This window comes from Cynoglossus semilaevis, chromosome 7, assembly GCF_000523025.1.
Source record: "Cynoglossus semilaevis isolate Cse_v1.0 chromosome 7, Cse_v1.0, whole genome shotgun sequence".
Taxonomy (NCBI): Eukaryota; Metazoa; Chordata; class Actinopteri; order Pleuronectiformes; family Cynoglossidae; genus Cynoglossus; species Cynoglossus semilaevis.
This window is the reverse complement of record NC_024313.1, coordinates 269590-286172: the sequence shown is the minus strand read 5'-3', so window position 1 is coordinate 286172 and position 16583 is coordinate 269590. Positions and strand designations below refer to the sequence as shown.

The following is a 16583-nucleotide window of genomic DNA, read 5'->3' as shown; positions in this document are numbered from 1 at the left end:
CCCTTATTTTTTATGCCGGTGATAAATGTATTGTTTATTATGAGCACATGAAGGCACTGAATCAGTCTGGGAATCACATGAACACTTTGTTCCTATTATGGTAAGTGGTGTTACTGTAGAGTCCCCATTTAAAATACTGCAAACTACAGTAATTTCCAGACTACGAGTCACACTTTTTTCCCCATCCCATGGCAGGGTTTGCAACGTATACTTAGGTGTGACTTATATATTAAAATATATAATTTCACGTTTGTTATTTTCACACTGACAGCCGCTAGAGGGCACTCTAGGCTTTTGTACCATTATCTGCTAAAAAGCTGAACGGACCACATCCGGCCCTGTGCCTTAGTTAGTTAATGTAAAGAATGGATGCTCTGTGCGTGTTTGGAGGTATTTATAGTTGTTACAGAATTGCAGAACAGTAATATTTACTTTGAACGGAGTGAACATAAAAAAAAAAAAAAGAGCCGTTTAACACACGCACACGCATCGCTCACCGAAACTCTTGAACTCGAGCTCTCGATTTTGATACTGGACTGTCAATCTGGAACTCGAACAATAGCCCTTGCCAAAACGCACAACTTAAAGGGATGCTGTCGTGAGAAGCCTGTCGCCACTTCTTTCGGATAACTATGAAAAGAAAATTTAAACTTTGAAACAAACCAGCTGAGGAACGGTTGACACAGTGATTATAGTTCTGGGGTGTTCAGAAATAAATAAAAAAAAAAAAATTTGAACTGCAACTCGGCTACTTCAAATTGTGTAAGAGTTTTGCGGGGACTTCTCCTTCTCTTCTCGTGCTCGTATCGCTGTCGAGCTGCGGAGAGTCGGCCTCCAGGCTAGCAGGGCTCAGTCCGGAGAAGTAGAAAATCGTCTCCTCGCTGGCCTCTTCCTCTGTCAGAGGTTCCAGGCGGATCAGGGCGCTGCTGAGGGGAGATTGCAGCTCCGGGCTGTCGCTCAGCAGTTCTAAGGCCGGTTCAGCCTCCGCAGGAGAGCCGAGACTGGAAGAGGGCTGACGGTTTGCCCTGGAGGTTCTTGTACATCTGCTGCTGGTGCCCAGATCGAGCTCTGACGGTGAAGTGCGGCCGTCCACGAAGGCCAGCAGGGGGGAGGATGTGTACTGGATCAACTGCTTATCTGAACAGTGGGAAACAACATTAGCTGCACAGGATGGAATAGGTGAACCAAAAAAAAAAAGAAAAAGAAATTACCATAATTTCTTGACTATTGAGCGCACCTGAATATAAGCCGCACCTCTCTTTCACTTTTAATTAAATAAATGCTTTTTTCCCCCCCCTGAACGGTGCCTTTAACATGGCTAGTTACAAGTTAGCTCTTTACGATCGTAGTTGGAATGCACAGGGGAGCCTTAGTGATCTGCTCCAGAGCCGAAGCTAACATTAGCTCTGGGGCTAACTCCCTTCACTTTGTGCTTGTCCGCAGCAGAAGTGAACAGAAACAGGGAAGTTGGGGTCGTCATTATCAGCCACATCGAGCACAACAGCTCACGCTTCAACATGACAGGGCTCAAACTGCTCTCAACTTTAGCTACTGTTCTCTCTCTTTGGGCCACCCCACGCACATATACGGACACAGCCATTCACAGACAGACATACGCTACTAGTATAACGCACAGTAGCCTACCAAAAAAGTCATTGATCGCTAGTGGTGAGCCGCAGGGTTCAAAGCGTGTGGAAAAAAAGTAGCGGCTTATAATCTGGAAATTGCAGTACAAGGAGCGTTGAACGTGCTACAACAAATGCTACAATGACACATGGCTGTGTTCGGACCACTTACGTGTGTTGTCGTTTTCTTCTGGTTTGCCGGTTTGCATCATTGCGCTGCTCTCTTTGAAGGACAGGCTCTCCTAATAGATGTACGCACATTTTATAAACAATTCAATTCAAACAAACAATAACTTTACAAAATCCCCCGTTTGTGCAAATGTAGGTATAATCAATGCTGGTGCGAAGGCAAAGTGTTAAGCAGAAACTGTTATTCAGACACATTTACGTTGCGTCAGACCTTTGATTTGACTGAGCTTTACGTCACTTTACCTCCATGATGTCAAAATCGACACCGAACGGTTTCCCACACAGCATGGCCTGAAAATCCTCCAGACTGCAGTCAATGCTGTCCAAATAGTCCATCAGATCCACCCTAGCAACGAACATAAACCCGTTACTTCAAACAGCTCTAGTTGCTGTTCTATATCGCATCAAGGTTACATTAGGAGAGAGGTTCTCAAAGTGGGGGGGCACGGCCCTCGGGGGTGCCATTGCAGCGGGGGTATAGTTGGAATGAATGAATGAAACGTAAAATGTATTAAAGGCACAAGTCTAAAAACAGAATGTGTGCATTTGCTGTTTTTTTTTTTTTGGGTGGGGGGATGCGAAATGTTCTTATAATCAAAAGAGGGGCTCTTAATTATAAGTCGCACCAAGTGCCCTCTAGAGGCTGTCAGTGAGAAAATAACATACGTAAATTTTCAGTGGTAAGAGAGTAGCAGACACTGGTACACGAGCCTTGAGTGCCCTCTAGTGGCTGTCGGTGTGAAAATAAAATAAGTGAAATGATATATTTTAATATATAAGTCACACCTGAGTATTAGTAGTAGCCAAAGGATGAAAAAGATTTTTTTTTTTAAATCCGATCTTGCGAAATTTTCATTGTGAAATATAGCAAATAAACAAAATGACATTATAAAATACATATGAAACGTTTGGCTTTAACTATGTGGATTCGCGTTTTGAAGCGCATTTGCGAACAATCGCTTGTAGCTTTGTTTACCTAGACAAGCTCGTACACAGCATACTATTGGCTAATACAGTGCATACTATTGGCTAATTGAGCATGCTCTTCTGTTCCTCACGCTGATTGGCTCATGCATCGTAGCATTTCTCAGCATCTGCCCTTGTCTGTCGACCACTCTCTCGTTCACTTCGCTCCCCGTCGCCATTATACGGCTCTACTCGCGATTTTTTCCATTTCGCGGTGGGTCGCGAAATGAAACGCAACTTCCGCATTAGGAGAGATCACTGTATTGATACATTTTTGTGTCTAAAATAATTATGTCAACATAGCAACCCATATTTTAAAAGTGTATTACGTCAAGCGCAATACGGAGGTACTATTCACATAGCATTAGGCCGACTTCATTGTAAAATACAATTGTATGCGATATACTGCCTGAGCTCTGTCATTTTGTCAGTCCTCGGCCTAAAAAACCTAGGATGAAGATTCACCGCGAAAATTAGCGAGCTGAAAATGAAAGAACCTATCCGTATTATTTCGGTCACTTACTTGCCCAGCAGGTTTATGTTCTGTGAAATCGCTCCGTTCTCAGTCAGTATGGTGTCCATCATCTTAACCGGGTCTTCTTGACTCAGGCCCGAGGGTTTGTTCTGTTGCGGTGGACCGCTGGTCGCTCCTATGTTGTGCAGACTGCTCCCTGGCGCTGCTAACTTATCGGCGTCTTTGTGTTTGCCATCTGCGCAGGTGGCACTGACTTCGGTCTCCGTTGGGAACACCGAATGGCTGTCTGTCTTCACCTCCACGATTTCAACGTCACTGTGTGGGGTAATGAGATGGTTAGAAAGTTGCGAGAAAAAATACCCTTGGAATTACTTTTGGTCTTCATCGAAGTCACAGCGGCGCGCACAGCACATCCGCTACTCTATTTCCTGGGTCTTCTATTGACACAGTCCAAATATTTTTTTTTTTCACGTTTTTTGTTTCACGTGCATAAACCCCAACTGTCCTTTAAAAAGTCCCTCAAAAAGACTTTTTAAATCACTCCCTTTTCACCGAAAATACAATATCAACAGATCTTTTAAAATTTAAAAGAATACTGTAGTGGTTAAAATCTTGGCTAGTCGTAAATTAGCTAGCTCTGAGGCCTAAAAAGCTCCAGTTAGGGCCGATGCTAACAAAAAAAGTTTCTGGTACGGACCAATGACAAATCTTTTCAGTTGAGCACGAATGTTTCATGTGTGCACAGTTGCGGAAACGAAGTAAGCCAGTAAGCTAACCTCTTTTTCTTGTAATCGAGTAATCCGTTCTCTTTGCATACAACTATACCCAGTGAAATGACCAGATGTTTGCATCTGTTCTTCAATAAAATTAACGACACGTATAACATCCAAAGCAATGTATGCCTTGTGCCGAAAATTCAACATTCTTTTTAAGTGTCTTTGAGACACAACATAACCGTGACTACTTGCAAGCAAAGCCGTAATGTCCTTATAATGAAGTCCCAGGAAACTTTTCTGAAACTTTCAGATACCCACCCGAAATGTTTTTTTTGCCCCGTCTACCTTTAAGGGCGGGGTGTCAAGCATACGTCCAGCAGAAGCCAAAACTGACCCGCTAGAGCAGGCATGGGCAAACTACGGCCCGGGGGCTGGATGAGGCTCGTTAACCCTTGTTTAAATTATGTTATTTATTTTTATTTTCATTATATTTCTGCCTTTCCCCTGCAATGCCAACATTTCCCCAATAGATGGCATCGAAAAGGCTCAAAGGCATTATAGCATTTTAGCCTTTACTGACTTTTACATGTCATTTGTTTTAGTTCATACAAACGCTCCATCTATCTGCTCCTCACCTGGCCCCCTGTCAAATTTTAGGACCTATTGTGGCCCGGGAGTCAAAAAATGTGTCCACGCCTGCACCAGGGGTTTTAATCCGGCTCGTTTGATGAATTTGGAATGTAAAATAATGCAGAAGCACTTCAGGTTTGTGATGTTTTGTCAAATGATATTTTATTTTACTTTTTTAGAATTTACTTGTATTTATCTGCATGAAAACAAAGGGAAAAAACACACAGATTTATTGTTATTTATAGGTAACTATGTTATGATTCTAGTGGTCCGGCCCACTTGTATGTGGCCCATGAACTAACGTGAGTTGCTTTAGGGGCTCCCTAAGGCCAGTCTCAAGAACGATTTAGAACAATCTGGAAAAAAGGTTGCTAGTACTACCTTTGCTCATAGGCCCTGGTGGAGTCCTCTGTGATGTCAGCTGTCACCTCAGTTTCATTTGCCGCCATGTCACACATGAAGACGTCGTCGGCGATCTCAGAGCCTCTTACACTACTCAGAGTGCTGACAGATGACTGTGGGGAAAAAAGGACAATGTTAAATAAATCAAGACATCACTCTTCTGAAAAGAAAAATATCAAATCAACAAATCTGTGACCAAGTACCTCAAAAAACAACAGCGCAATTTCTCTTTTTGTTCTTTTTTTAAAGTTACGGTACAATAGTGGTTTTCTTAAAATGATTCTCCGAGTCCTTTAAGGCTTTAATATACAAAAGATCATTTACGGCCATTGTGGCAAGGAGCGCCTTAAAGATTATTCACTTAGGTTACGTTCCAAGACCTGCGACAGGCAAAAAACCAAAAAAGTAGAGATGCGATAGTTATCATATTTTTTACGTATATATATTAACCCTTTACGAACCCTTTAGGAGGCATCGTAGGGCGTGAAGTATGGCAAAAAATAAATTACGAAACATTCACAAATCTCGTTGACCCGTACCGTACAGGTTGTTTCTAGCAATATCCTGTATTTATGCGTCACAAAATGTCTTTTTAATGAAATTACTTTAATTTCTTTTTTTTCTTCTTAGGTTAGAAAATGCTTATATTATCTAGAAAATTTTCTTATATAACGCAAAAACTAACAAAAGAATCTGGCGTGATCTCCGAACCCACGATACATCGAGGGACATTTTTCCCTTCACTTACTTTACTAAATTATAAGGGTAATTCACTGCGGCTATATAAACTCACCTGTTCCATGCACACGTCTTTATAGATTTGATAATTGCATTTGGGCATCTTTCCATCGTCCATAAGAATTGGTCTAAAGGAAAGACAAAGCATTCATTTAGTTTACTGTGTTGTAGCTGGTATTCCGTTTTTGCTAAATTAGCTACTTGGCCACAACTTCCTCTTCCACCTTGAGTGCTTCTCAAATAGTGGGGCGGGCCCACCTGGGGGGCGTGAGGACAGCTAAACATAAGTGTAATCACTGCTGTAATGCTTGATTGATAACAAGCCTCCAGTCACTAGGTGGCAGCAACTCATACAGTGGTTTGTACAGATAAAAATATACATAGTCCCAGTAAAGACTTTATGGAGGATTTCGTTGGTACATTATAAACAGCCTTTCTGTAAAATTTCTCATGACGGAATGGTCTGCGATCTTGATGAGGCCTTTATGCTGAATATTAGTAGGACACGTCAATCACTGCATAAACCTTTTTCGATTCGTTTGCCAGTTTCCCGGTTGTTAAGATATCGCAGATGCCGCCACTGAGAGATAAACTATAATTTTTTTGGTAAGTATGTAACAGCGTTCCTTTCTTAATCTCATTTGAGTTATGCAAGAAACAGGTCTTACCTTTTGCGTTTCAAATTGATGATGCGGTTTTGTTGCACCAGTGTGATGATGAACTGGATCAGCTGAATGAGAGGAAAAGAAAAATGAAGATCTTGATTACGTACAGTGCACTATTGTTAGCCTAATTCTTACATAATTAACTAATAGTTATTAACAATAGTCTAAATTTTGAGAAATGTTTATATGCAAGAATTGCAGCGTATATCGGGAATACTGATATCTCATACAAATACCGTATCTTCCGGACTATAAGTCGCACTTTTTTTCTCTGCTACTTCTGTACCACTGAAAATTTACATGTTCGTTATTTTCACACTGACAACTGCTAGAGGACACTCTAGCTGGCTGGTGCGACTTATACGCCGAAGCGACTTTATTGTGCATTTTTTGGTTGGTGCGATTTATACATCAGAGTGACATATAATCAGGAAAATAAGGTACTTATGCTGTATCAAGCAACTTAATACTTTTTTTTTTTTTTTTTACAACAACCAGCCTTGAATCGGTTAGCAATTGCTATTCGTTCAATTTCTTAAGTTCAGTGTCCTTTAGCTTTCATGGATATTTTTATTATGCAAGTAAAAATGCCAGCATTTCGGCCGTATTTTCCAATCAAGGACAGGAGCAGGGTGTCCTGGAGTTTTTTTTTTTCTGTTACAATGCGCTAAATATGCTAATGTTTCGTCATTAAAAATGCAAAAAAAAAACACAATCTGCACGCAAACTCTTAAGTTCTCCTACATTTCTCACCTTTCTGATAAGCTGTTGTTGGTGTGCGTGTTTCTGTGTCAGGTCTGCGATTTCCCTCCACAAAGCTTTATTATCCCTGAAAGAATTATAGAGCACATAAATCTCGAGTTCTTTGTTGGGAAAAAAAATCCAAGGTAACCAAAGTCAGCTCATTGTCAGGATCTACCAAAAGTAGATCACCGCGCCCACAGGGGTACGGGTGCCTCACTCTTACTGTGAGCGCCTGGGCTCAACGACAAGCATGTTGGCCCAGCACAAAACAGGGACATAGGTGCATCCTATGAGCAAACCATCAGAGGGAGGAATCGAAAGGGTCTGGTGCAGCCGTCCCAAGGCGGTGCTTCTTGTATCTAGCTGCACCTAAGGATTCTCCATATCTAGGGACTAGAAACGTTGTACTGATTTCTTTGCTAGACCTCGTATAATACCCATAGCTCCTCAGGTTTCCATCAATGTGCTGAAGTGTATCTCAATCGGCAAAATGGTTTCCGTGCCTTTTTCTAGGGTAGGTCTCATGACATTGCTGGAAGACATGTCAGTGTGCCCCCTTGTGGTTTCATGGTTCAATTGATTCCAGCATACAGACGAAACCCTTAGGCTCTGGTAACGTGTAATTAAGATAAAATGATAGACGAGTGCAACTGTGGAGGATTTAAATGTCTTTCTTGCCTTGTATTGACTAGGACACTTTCAGGACTTCCACTGAAATACCACATGGGTACACATAAGCTGTGACGTCTTCCATGAACTGCTAGATCGACTTGGTTGTAAAATCATGCACCAAAGTGACTTAAAACAATGACGTCCCCCGGTTCAAAGCCAAACTCAGGGAACGTTAAGGCAGAGTTTTAAAAATTGTCACTTTCCCATCTGTTATCCGCCGGTAGGTACAGTACAATCACCCCACCCCCAAAGTAAGGTGTCCTTCAGTGGCAAATTTGATTCTCAAACAAGTAATTATGAAAAAGTTCCCACAAACTGCACTCAGTGAGAGGTTCTCGCTTCAGGTTAACAACTTTCAAAATAAAGGTCTCGGTGACTGGAGACGGGGTATTAAACGAAAATGCCTCCCTCTGCACAAACGTTCTGACAAATGAGTGCTAAAATGCAAAAATAAAATATCCAGAAATTACTGTACAAACTTTTTTCAAGTGCAGTGGGAAAAACATCCTAACCATTATTATTTAAACTAATTATATTACTTAATTAGCGATTTATTTTGGAAACAGCACATATTGTGCATAATATCAACATATGAGATGCTGTATCCCATTTTAATTCATTTGTTTGCTTTACACCTTCCTAGTGAACTGCAATATCTAAAAGTATAATTAAATGTTGCAAAATGAGTACATCTCTGAAAATAAAACAAATCACAAAATTACAAATAAAATGTGAAATGAGAGATTGAAAATATACTTTTCAATGTATATATCAATTCATATCGAAATAATAATTAAAATGGCACCAGCACTTCATATTACTAACAATACAAGGGAAAGAAAATAGAACCTACACCAAATTATATTTACACACATGTATTCCTCGACTTGACAATGTTTATTCAACGAATTCAAGTCCGTAACATAGTTCAAGAACATAGGTCCGGTCCACTGAAACCCTGCTCAAGCAGTTAACAGCCACAGTAAATGCCGGCAGTACTGCTGTTGGGCTACAAAATACGTTGGTTAAAAGTGTGGTGTTTCAAGTTTTCAAAAACTAAATGCCTATGCTAATGTCGTCTCTGAAAAGGACTAATATATCCCCCGAGGCAAATTTGAGAAGCAGCAGCACTTGATCAGCACTTACGGTGGCGCAGTGGCCTGTGTCTTCCATATTGCTTCACTTCAGTTGGAATCTATGGAGGAGACAAGCTGGAGTTACCAATATCAGGCCTGGTGAAAGAATTCAAATGCGCCAAGGCAAGACTTGGAATTACCGCTGACTTGGAGGACAGGGTACCGTAATTTCCGGACTATAAGCCGCTACTTTTTTTCAAACGCTTTGAACCCTGTGGCTTAAACAATGATGCGGCTAATTTATGGGCTAACGAAGTTCATACCGCTAGCAATCACTGATTTTTCTGGTAGGCTACTGTGTGTTATACTAGTAGCGTATGTCTGTCTGGGAATGGCTGTGTCCGTATACGTGCGTGGGGCGCGCTCAAGAGAGAACGGACGCGGAAGTGTGTGGCTGATAATGAAGACTTCCCTGTTTCTGTTGACCTCTGCTGCGGACAAGCACAAAGTGAAGGGAGTTAGCCCCGGAGCTAATGTTAATTTTGGCCCTGAAGCAGATCAATAAGTCTCCCCTGGGCATTGCAACTACAGTCGGGGCGCCGAAGCAGGAACGAGCTAACGTGTAATTAGCCGTGTTACAGGAACTGTTTCGGAAAAAAAAGTGAAAAACAAATCTGTGTACATATCCCATGTAACAACGTGGACACCTGAGATGGTGGCCTATAGAGAAGTGCGGCCTATACAATTTTTCTTTTTAAATTTAGTGGGTGCGGCTTATATTCAGGTGGGCTCAATAGTCCGGAAATTACGGTAATTCCAACAGCTGGCTCACACAAGAAAGAAATGGAGTTCATCCGAATAGATCTGGATTGCCAAGTCTTGCCAGGGAGAGTTGGCCCTGGTCTCATCCCAAGCGCTACTCAGCGACACAAAGCTACACCAGTCCGTCAAGGACACATTGTTGCGTAGTAAATAAGAAGAGACGAACAAGGCTAGCAATCCACCAACGCTGTTTCCATGGACAAACAACATCAAAAAGGACTACCTAATTTGATCTCGGAGAAGACAAAACTTAGTTGTAGAGACATCTCGAGAGATGGAAGGACCTCAGATGGAGGCTCCTAGCCCAGCCCGGAACTTTAACCAATAGTTTCCAGATGACCAAGATTGCTCAATATGTCGAGCTTACGGCATCTTTAAAGCGCATTTTTAACCAGATGCTCAACAAGCCTCTCCCAAAGACGGTATATTTGGCCTCATAACAAAACATTAGCAAACACCTTCAACCTTGGAAGAGAGGAGGACGACTCCAAAGACTCTTGCCTCACACAAGTGTATTTGTATCCGCAGGCCTACCTCCTTGACACCAAAGGACTGTGATTGCACAAATGAACTGGAAGGTCAGAAATTGAGGGGTGCGTACCAGGGATGGGCCCATTTAAGATGACATGGGGTCGTCAATGAAAGACTCAATAACCAAGCCCATTACTAGGCCAACCTCGAATGTTCAGACTAAGCAAAGGGACTGAAACACTACATCGTATTAGCTCTACTCATCGATCTGTAGTGTCGGTCTGGGGGTAGGAAAATAATGTACAGGTAGATAAGTGTCTGGGATCAAGAAAAGTCACCGTATAGAGGACGGTACAAATGGATGTCAGGAGTGATGTGTGAAATTTTAAAAGCTTGAAAGGAAAAGTTTATGAGGTGATTCCAATAAACAATTTAAGTTTCAAATACAAACCAATAGTTTTAGTTTCACTTATATTCCGATTTATGCACAGAGACCTGAAAATAGTTTGTAATTTTTTCTCTGTTTGTACCTCTCGAGGTTCGCCAGTCTTGCGTCAGCGTTTTCCTGTTTGCTGTGAACGTTGTGGACACTTGCAAAGATCTTCGACACGTCGTCCTTACGAATTTTGGTATCTTCCGGACGAGTGTTGGAAGCCTGAAATCAGCAAAATGATTGTTAAGGTCAGAATTGCTCGGTGTATTGGTCAATACGTTCTGGCTTGGCCAAAATTCTCATCGATTGATTTTTTGTTGTTGATTTTGTATATGTATTTTTGTGTTCATTTCTTTAGGAGGAATGTATCAAGTTGTAATGGGGGTGTTTTCAGAGCACCCCGTAAAAATCTGTGCCCCCTTGTTTTCATTATTTTGGATCAGCCTAACCCACTGACAGACACATTGAATAATGTTCTAGAAAGCCTAGGCCCGCTGGTTTGCTAAATATTTATGTAGTTTTGAGTGTTTCATTTATAGTCAGTCCTCCTCTACCATGCCAAGCATTGTAACAAAAAGTCCATTAAAAATATACACATGCAGACTGTTCATTGTGTGTATATAAATATTTTTTCTTTATATATATATATATATATAAAGAAAAAAGAAAATATATAAAAGAAAAAAATATATATATAAAGAAAATGTATGTGTACCCTTTTGGATTACTTGGATTTCTGCATAAATTGGTCATAAAATATGTTCTGATCTTCATCTAAGTCACGTCACTAGACAAACACAGTCTACTTAAACTAATACTAATGATAAGTTTTCATGTTTTTATTGAACACAACATGTAAACATTCACAGTGCAGGGTGGAAAAAGTATGTGAACCCCTAGGCTAATGACTTCTCCAAGAGCCAATTGGAGCCAGGAGTCAGCCAACCTGGTGTCCAATCACTGTGATGACATGGTTAAAGCTGCCCAGCCCTATAAAAAACACACACCAGTTTTGGGATTTGCTGTTCTCAAGAGGCATTGCCTGATGTGAAACCATGCGTCGCACAAAAGAGCTCTCAGAAGATGTACGATCAAGAATTGTTGACTTGCATGAAGCTGGAAAGGGTAACAAAAGTATCCCTAAAAGCCTTGATGTCCATGTGTCCACGGTAAGACAGACTGTCTACAAATGGAGAAAGTCAGCCAACTACTCAACACAGGATGGGTGATGCAACAGGACGACAACCCATAGCGTAGAAGTAAATCAACAACAGAATGGCATCAACAGAAGAAAATACGCCTTCTCGATTGGCCCAGTCAGAGTTCTGACCTCAACCCGATTGAGATGCTGTGGCATGACCTCAAGAGGGTGATTCACACCAGACATCCCAAGAATATTGCTGGACTTAAACACTTTTGTACAGGTTTGGAATGGTGCAAAATTTCTCCTGACAGTTGTTCAGGTCTGATGTGCAACTACAGGCGACGTTTGGTTAAGGTTACTGCTGCCAAAGGAGGGTCAACCAGTTATTAAGTCCAAAGGTTTGCATACTTTTTCCACCCCACGCTGTGAACGTTTACCTGTTGTGTTCAATAAAAACATGAAAACTGAATATTTTTTGTGCGGTATTAGTTCAAGCAGACTGCGTTTGTCTAGTGATGTGACTTAGATGAAGATAAGAACATATTTAATGACCAATTTTTGCAGAAACCCAAGGAATCCCAAAGGGTTCACATACTGTTTCTTGCAACTGTACATACTATATACATATACATACACATATATATACATACACATATATACACATACATATATATATACATATACATATATAAACATATATATGCATTAGATATGTTCTCCCGGTTCTCCTTTCGCTCCCTCAGTACATCGCAGATTTTATTTAATTCGATCTCGTGAAACATAGCAAATATAAACTAAAAAACATAAATAAAGACAAAATAATTATATATACAAAAGTTTTGGCTTTAAAAATGTGGATTCTCATTTTGAAATTGAGATAAGCGCATTTGCAAACAATCACTAGTAGCTATATTTACCGAGACAAGAGCGTACACAGCACTTTTGGCTAATACAATATGTACTATACTATGACTGGCTCATGCATCGTAGCATCTCTCAGCATCTCTCAGCATCTCCCCTTGTCTGTCGGCCACTCTCTCGTTCACTTCACTCTGTGTCACCATTATACAACTCTACTGTGCATTTAATTGTGTGGAAAGGGTAATACAGTCTAGGGAGGGTTGATAACAGTGTGGGGGACGTTCATAAAGGGTAAATAAATACGTAAATAATATAATAACTATCTCGCCTCTACTTTTTTCCCCATTTCGCAGTGGGTCTTGGATATTCTGTATATATGATTCACAGCCCCTGATTCAAAGCCCAGTAGGTGAGAACTAAAGTCATTTGATATCCACAAAAAATGTACAGGATTCATTCTGACATTCCATTACAATAACAAAAATGACATTTATAAGGATTTATCAAGAGAGCCATATAAAACTTAAACAGTTCTACCCTAACGAGATTCAAGTTAAATCCTAGTCAGGAAGTGAATGTAGACTTTTGTCATTATTTGCCACAAAGGTCTCTACCTTTGCCCACTGAGCGAAAACGCAGCTAAAGGCTTTTCATACAAACACTCTCTCTGGTTATTAACGCCCTTTATTATCCTGGCGCCTGAGTCAATAACTACCTTCCTCTTGATGTTCTCCAGCAGGTCATCCTGTCCATGTTTAAAGTAGGGGTGTTGGAACTCCACAGGACCATCCCTCTCCTGTTTCACAACGCCTGCGTCCATGTGCATCACTTTGCGGAACCCATCTGTAAGTACACACCGACACACATACATATAAGCCCAGCACAAATCGGCTGCTTCAAGAGTCAAGACTTCATAAAACTGAAAAGGTGACAGGAATACATGGTTAAAATTCAATAATAAAAACTACATTTCATATATATATTTATATATGTTTTAAAAAAGTGGGGAGAATATACGGTAATGTAAGTATGCTTTACAAAATTGTAAACAATATTGGTTTGTTTTTATCAATTACAACATGCAAACCCATCAAAAGATGTCTAAAAAAAATCATATTATATAGCCAGGTTTGTATTAATACTAAACAGTAGCTAACCATCATTATTTCATTTACAGTAGGTGAAAACAATTCACCTATTGTTCCTATTGTGAAATGCTTGTGTCAGAAGCTTTAAACCACGTGTCAAACACGAGGCCCGGGGGCCAAATGCGGCCCGCCAAGTCATTATGTGTGGCCTGCGGGAGCTTAAAAAGTATTAAGCAGCAGAGTTTCTTAACGTAAGAATTATTTTTTTAATTACACAGCAATGAGCAATATTTGTAGCTTTAATAAATAATAATAAATCGCAGAAACTAGCGGTCTCCAATCTTTTTTGTTCCAAGGCCTAGTCAGCTAGTACCACCTGTTACTACAGAACGGTAAGTACATTTTGTCCCACTTCAGCCTGGTACTGGTCCACGGACCAGGGGTTGGGAACCCGATAGATATATACAGTCTTTACAACCGACCCTTCAAGGAGAACTGTATTGCTGATGTGAAAATGAGTTTGACACCCCTGCTTTAAACTATCTCATGATACACCACAGAGCACAGCAACAAGACAAAATGTACACAAAATGTTGATTTTGATTTTTCCTTCGTTCGCTTACTTACAATTGATTTTAAAGAAATAAACGAGGTTTTCTGTATTTTTTTTTGTGCGACTTAAGACTACACTAAATAAAATCCTAGTACTGATACAATCAACAAAATTTCGATGTGTGTCTTTGTCTGTGGGTGTTTTTAAGAAAGGAAGAAAGGCCCTCTTACACATGTTCAGCTGCCTTATGAAACTAGCCATGTTGTTGTGCTTGAAGAATTTGGGCAGAATCTCCTTGGCAAAGCGCTGTTCGTCCGACACCAGAAAGCTGTTGCCCCCCTAAAAAAAAGCAGCATCATGGCAGTGAAAAATACATTTGCGGAAGAGGGTGACTAGGATTCAGCAATGTCACTCCATGGCAATTCACTCAATGTCTAACTACAATTGTAATCCCAACTATGATCAGACTGGTACTATCGGCCTCATTTGGCTCTCGTATTGCAAGTGGAAAATACGATGTAAATATACTATGTGCAACATACTATGTATTTTTAATATAACTGCATTTTTGATATATGCGCTTTATTCTGTAAATATATGCTTCAAAATTTAGTGACATCGTTCGATTTCTTTTTTATCTGTCTCTTTTGCACCTTACGTGGGTCAGTTAAACAATTCCGTTGTACCGTAAAGCGTACGTACATACAGTAACAATAAAGTGTACGTTATCATAACCTATAGCTAGTTGTGAGCTTGGCACACGCACGCTACCTGACTCCAGCAAATGAACTCATTAGTGTTTTCGTCCTCCACCAGCGTCCACAGCTTGGTAAGGAAGGCAGGGACGTTTGAGTTGTGCTTCATATTGTTAAAATAATAATAATAACAAAAAAAGCCTGGACTCGATGGCGTACTGTCAAGCAGTTCGTGTTGTTCGCAGCTACTCCCTACACAACACAACACAACACTAAACACAGTTAGCTTCAGGAAAACATGGCCACTAACTTCCGTTTCCGGGTAACGTAAAGTCAATTGAGTGATACCCTGACGCAGATGTTGAAGGGCAGATTGAGAATTTAAAAAATAAATATATATATATATTTTTATTTATTTGCGAGATTAAAACTCGATACGTTTCGAGAAAAGAGTCGCCATTTTACAAAAAAAGAAAGTCGTAATTTACTTACTCGTATATTTCAGAGTATTGCGTCATAATATTAATTATAAACATCTCATCCGATGCTTAGTGTCGTGTGCTTCTCACAAAAATTAGGATTTTTTACGACTTTATTTCCTGGCGTTGAAAACATTTTATATTTCAAAATGTATTGTTAATTTTAATTCTTCTCTCTCTTTGTTTTCACAAGCAAGTTTGCTTTATATATCCTTAGCATATTCTTGTTATAATTTTACAATATTTGGTCGAAATGCCTGCTTTACAGCGTTCAGAATCTTGTCACAAGTTGTTACTATAGATGTCATTCGGGAAATATATATATATATAAATTATATTTGCACCCTGGTCGGCATTGTAGGGAAGTATGCCCTCAGGAAAGGAGCAGCAACAACTTGAATACCACTTCATGAATGTACCTGCTGTTGAAGCTGTTCAGCAAGAACTGCTTACCCACAAGGTAAGGAAAAATCAAGTTGTTTTTGTTACTAAATAAGTTCCTTAAACAAAACAGCAAAGTTTACACATTCTCTCTGCATCTGTTTTTCTTCTTCGAGTAATTGGGGCAGCCTATGGATATATTGTTTACCAGTTCTTGTGGAGGGAATGAACTTTTTTTTTCTGTTGGAAAAACCAGAGCATAATAAAACCCATGGCTATGGGTGTTAGCAGACTTAGCTTGAGTCACTAAACAGGGCTTTCAAAAGCCTACTTTTAAGAGCAAGACAAACCCAAATAACTAAACTTACATTGCATCTTCAAACTTCCTGTTCTATACTAACCAGACAAATTCTGATTTATTATGGAGATCCCCACTGTTTTAAGAATTTATCAAATTATTTCACCTGCTGGTAAAAAGAAAACAAAAGAGGAAACCTTCCTCTGGCAATACACTAGAGGGCAGGCAAATATTAGACATAGCCTTACGTGTGGCCAGCTATGAGTTGGGTGGCAACAGAGCTGTCATGTGACTTAAAGTGACCCGAGCACTCAAGTTGATTTTTAGTGACAATTTCAGTTAGATTAACCACTACGACAACAATCATACCCTACGGAGCATGAAAATCTGGGCATTACATTATGCATATTGTGTGTTATAAGTAGTAATTCTTCTCTACAAGTGTGTATTTGTGTTAATA

General features: G+C 40.1%; 1 protein-coding gene across 1 annotated transcript; it reads right to left on the bottom strand.

The window, feature by feature from the left end:
- Positions 1–3: 3 nt before the first annotated feature.
- hsf2 (heat shock transcription factor 2) lies at positions 4–15275 on the bottom strand. Its single transcript, XM_008312623.3, has 12 exons — positions 15042–15275; positions 14501–14609; positions 13345–13472; positions 10722–10846; positions 7160–7235; positions 6410–6471; positions 5797–5869; positions 4983–5116; positions 3304–3570; positions 2058–2160; positions 1798–1867; positions 4–1137 (listed from the first exon to the last, which is right to left on the bottom strand). Exons 1-12 carry the CDS (start codon positions 15132–15134, stop codon positions 749–751), a joined length of 1629 nt encoding a protein of 542 aa, XP_008310845.1. The 5' UTR covers positions 15135–15275; the 3' UTR covers positions 4–748.
- Between the last annotated feature and the right edge of the window lie 1308 nt (positions 15276–16583).

What these genes read in the sequence shown, in the direction of transcription:
- hsf2 (XM_008312623.3), bottom strand. Translation starts at nt 15,134, where the DNA reads ATGAAGCACAACTCAAACGTCCCTGCCTTCCTTACCAAGCTGTGGACG. An exon ending in AAGACGTGTGCATGGAACAG is followed by an intron (nt 5,117 to 5,796) that starts GTGAGTTTATAT and finishes TTTTCCCCACAG; the next exon opens with TCATCTGTCAGCACTCTGAG. An exon ending in AACATAAACCTGCTGGGCAA is followed by an intron (nt 2,161 to 3,303) that starts GTAAGTGACCGA and finishes GTTCGTTGCTAG; the next exon opens with GGTGGATCTGATGGACTATT.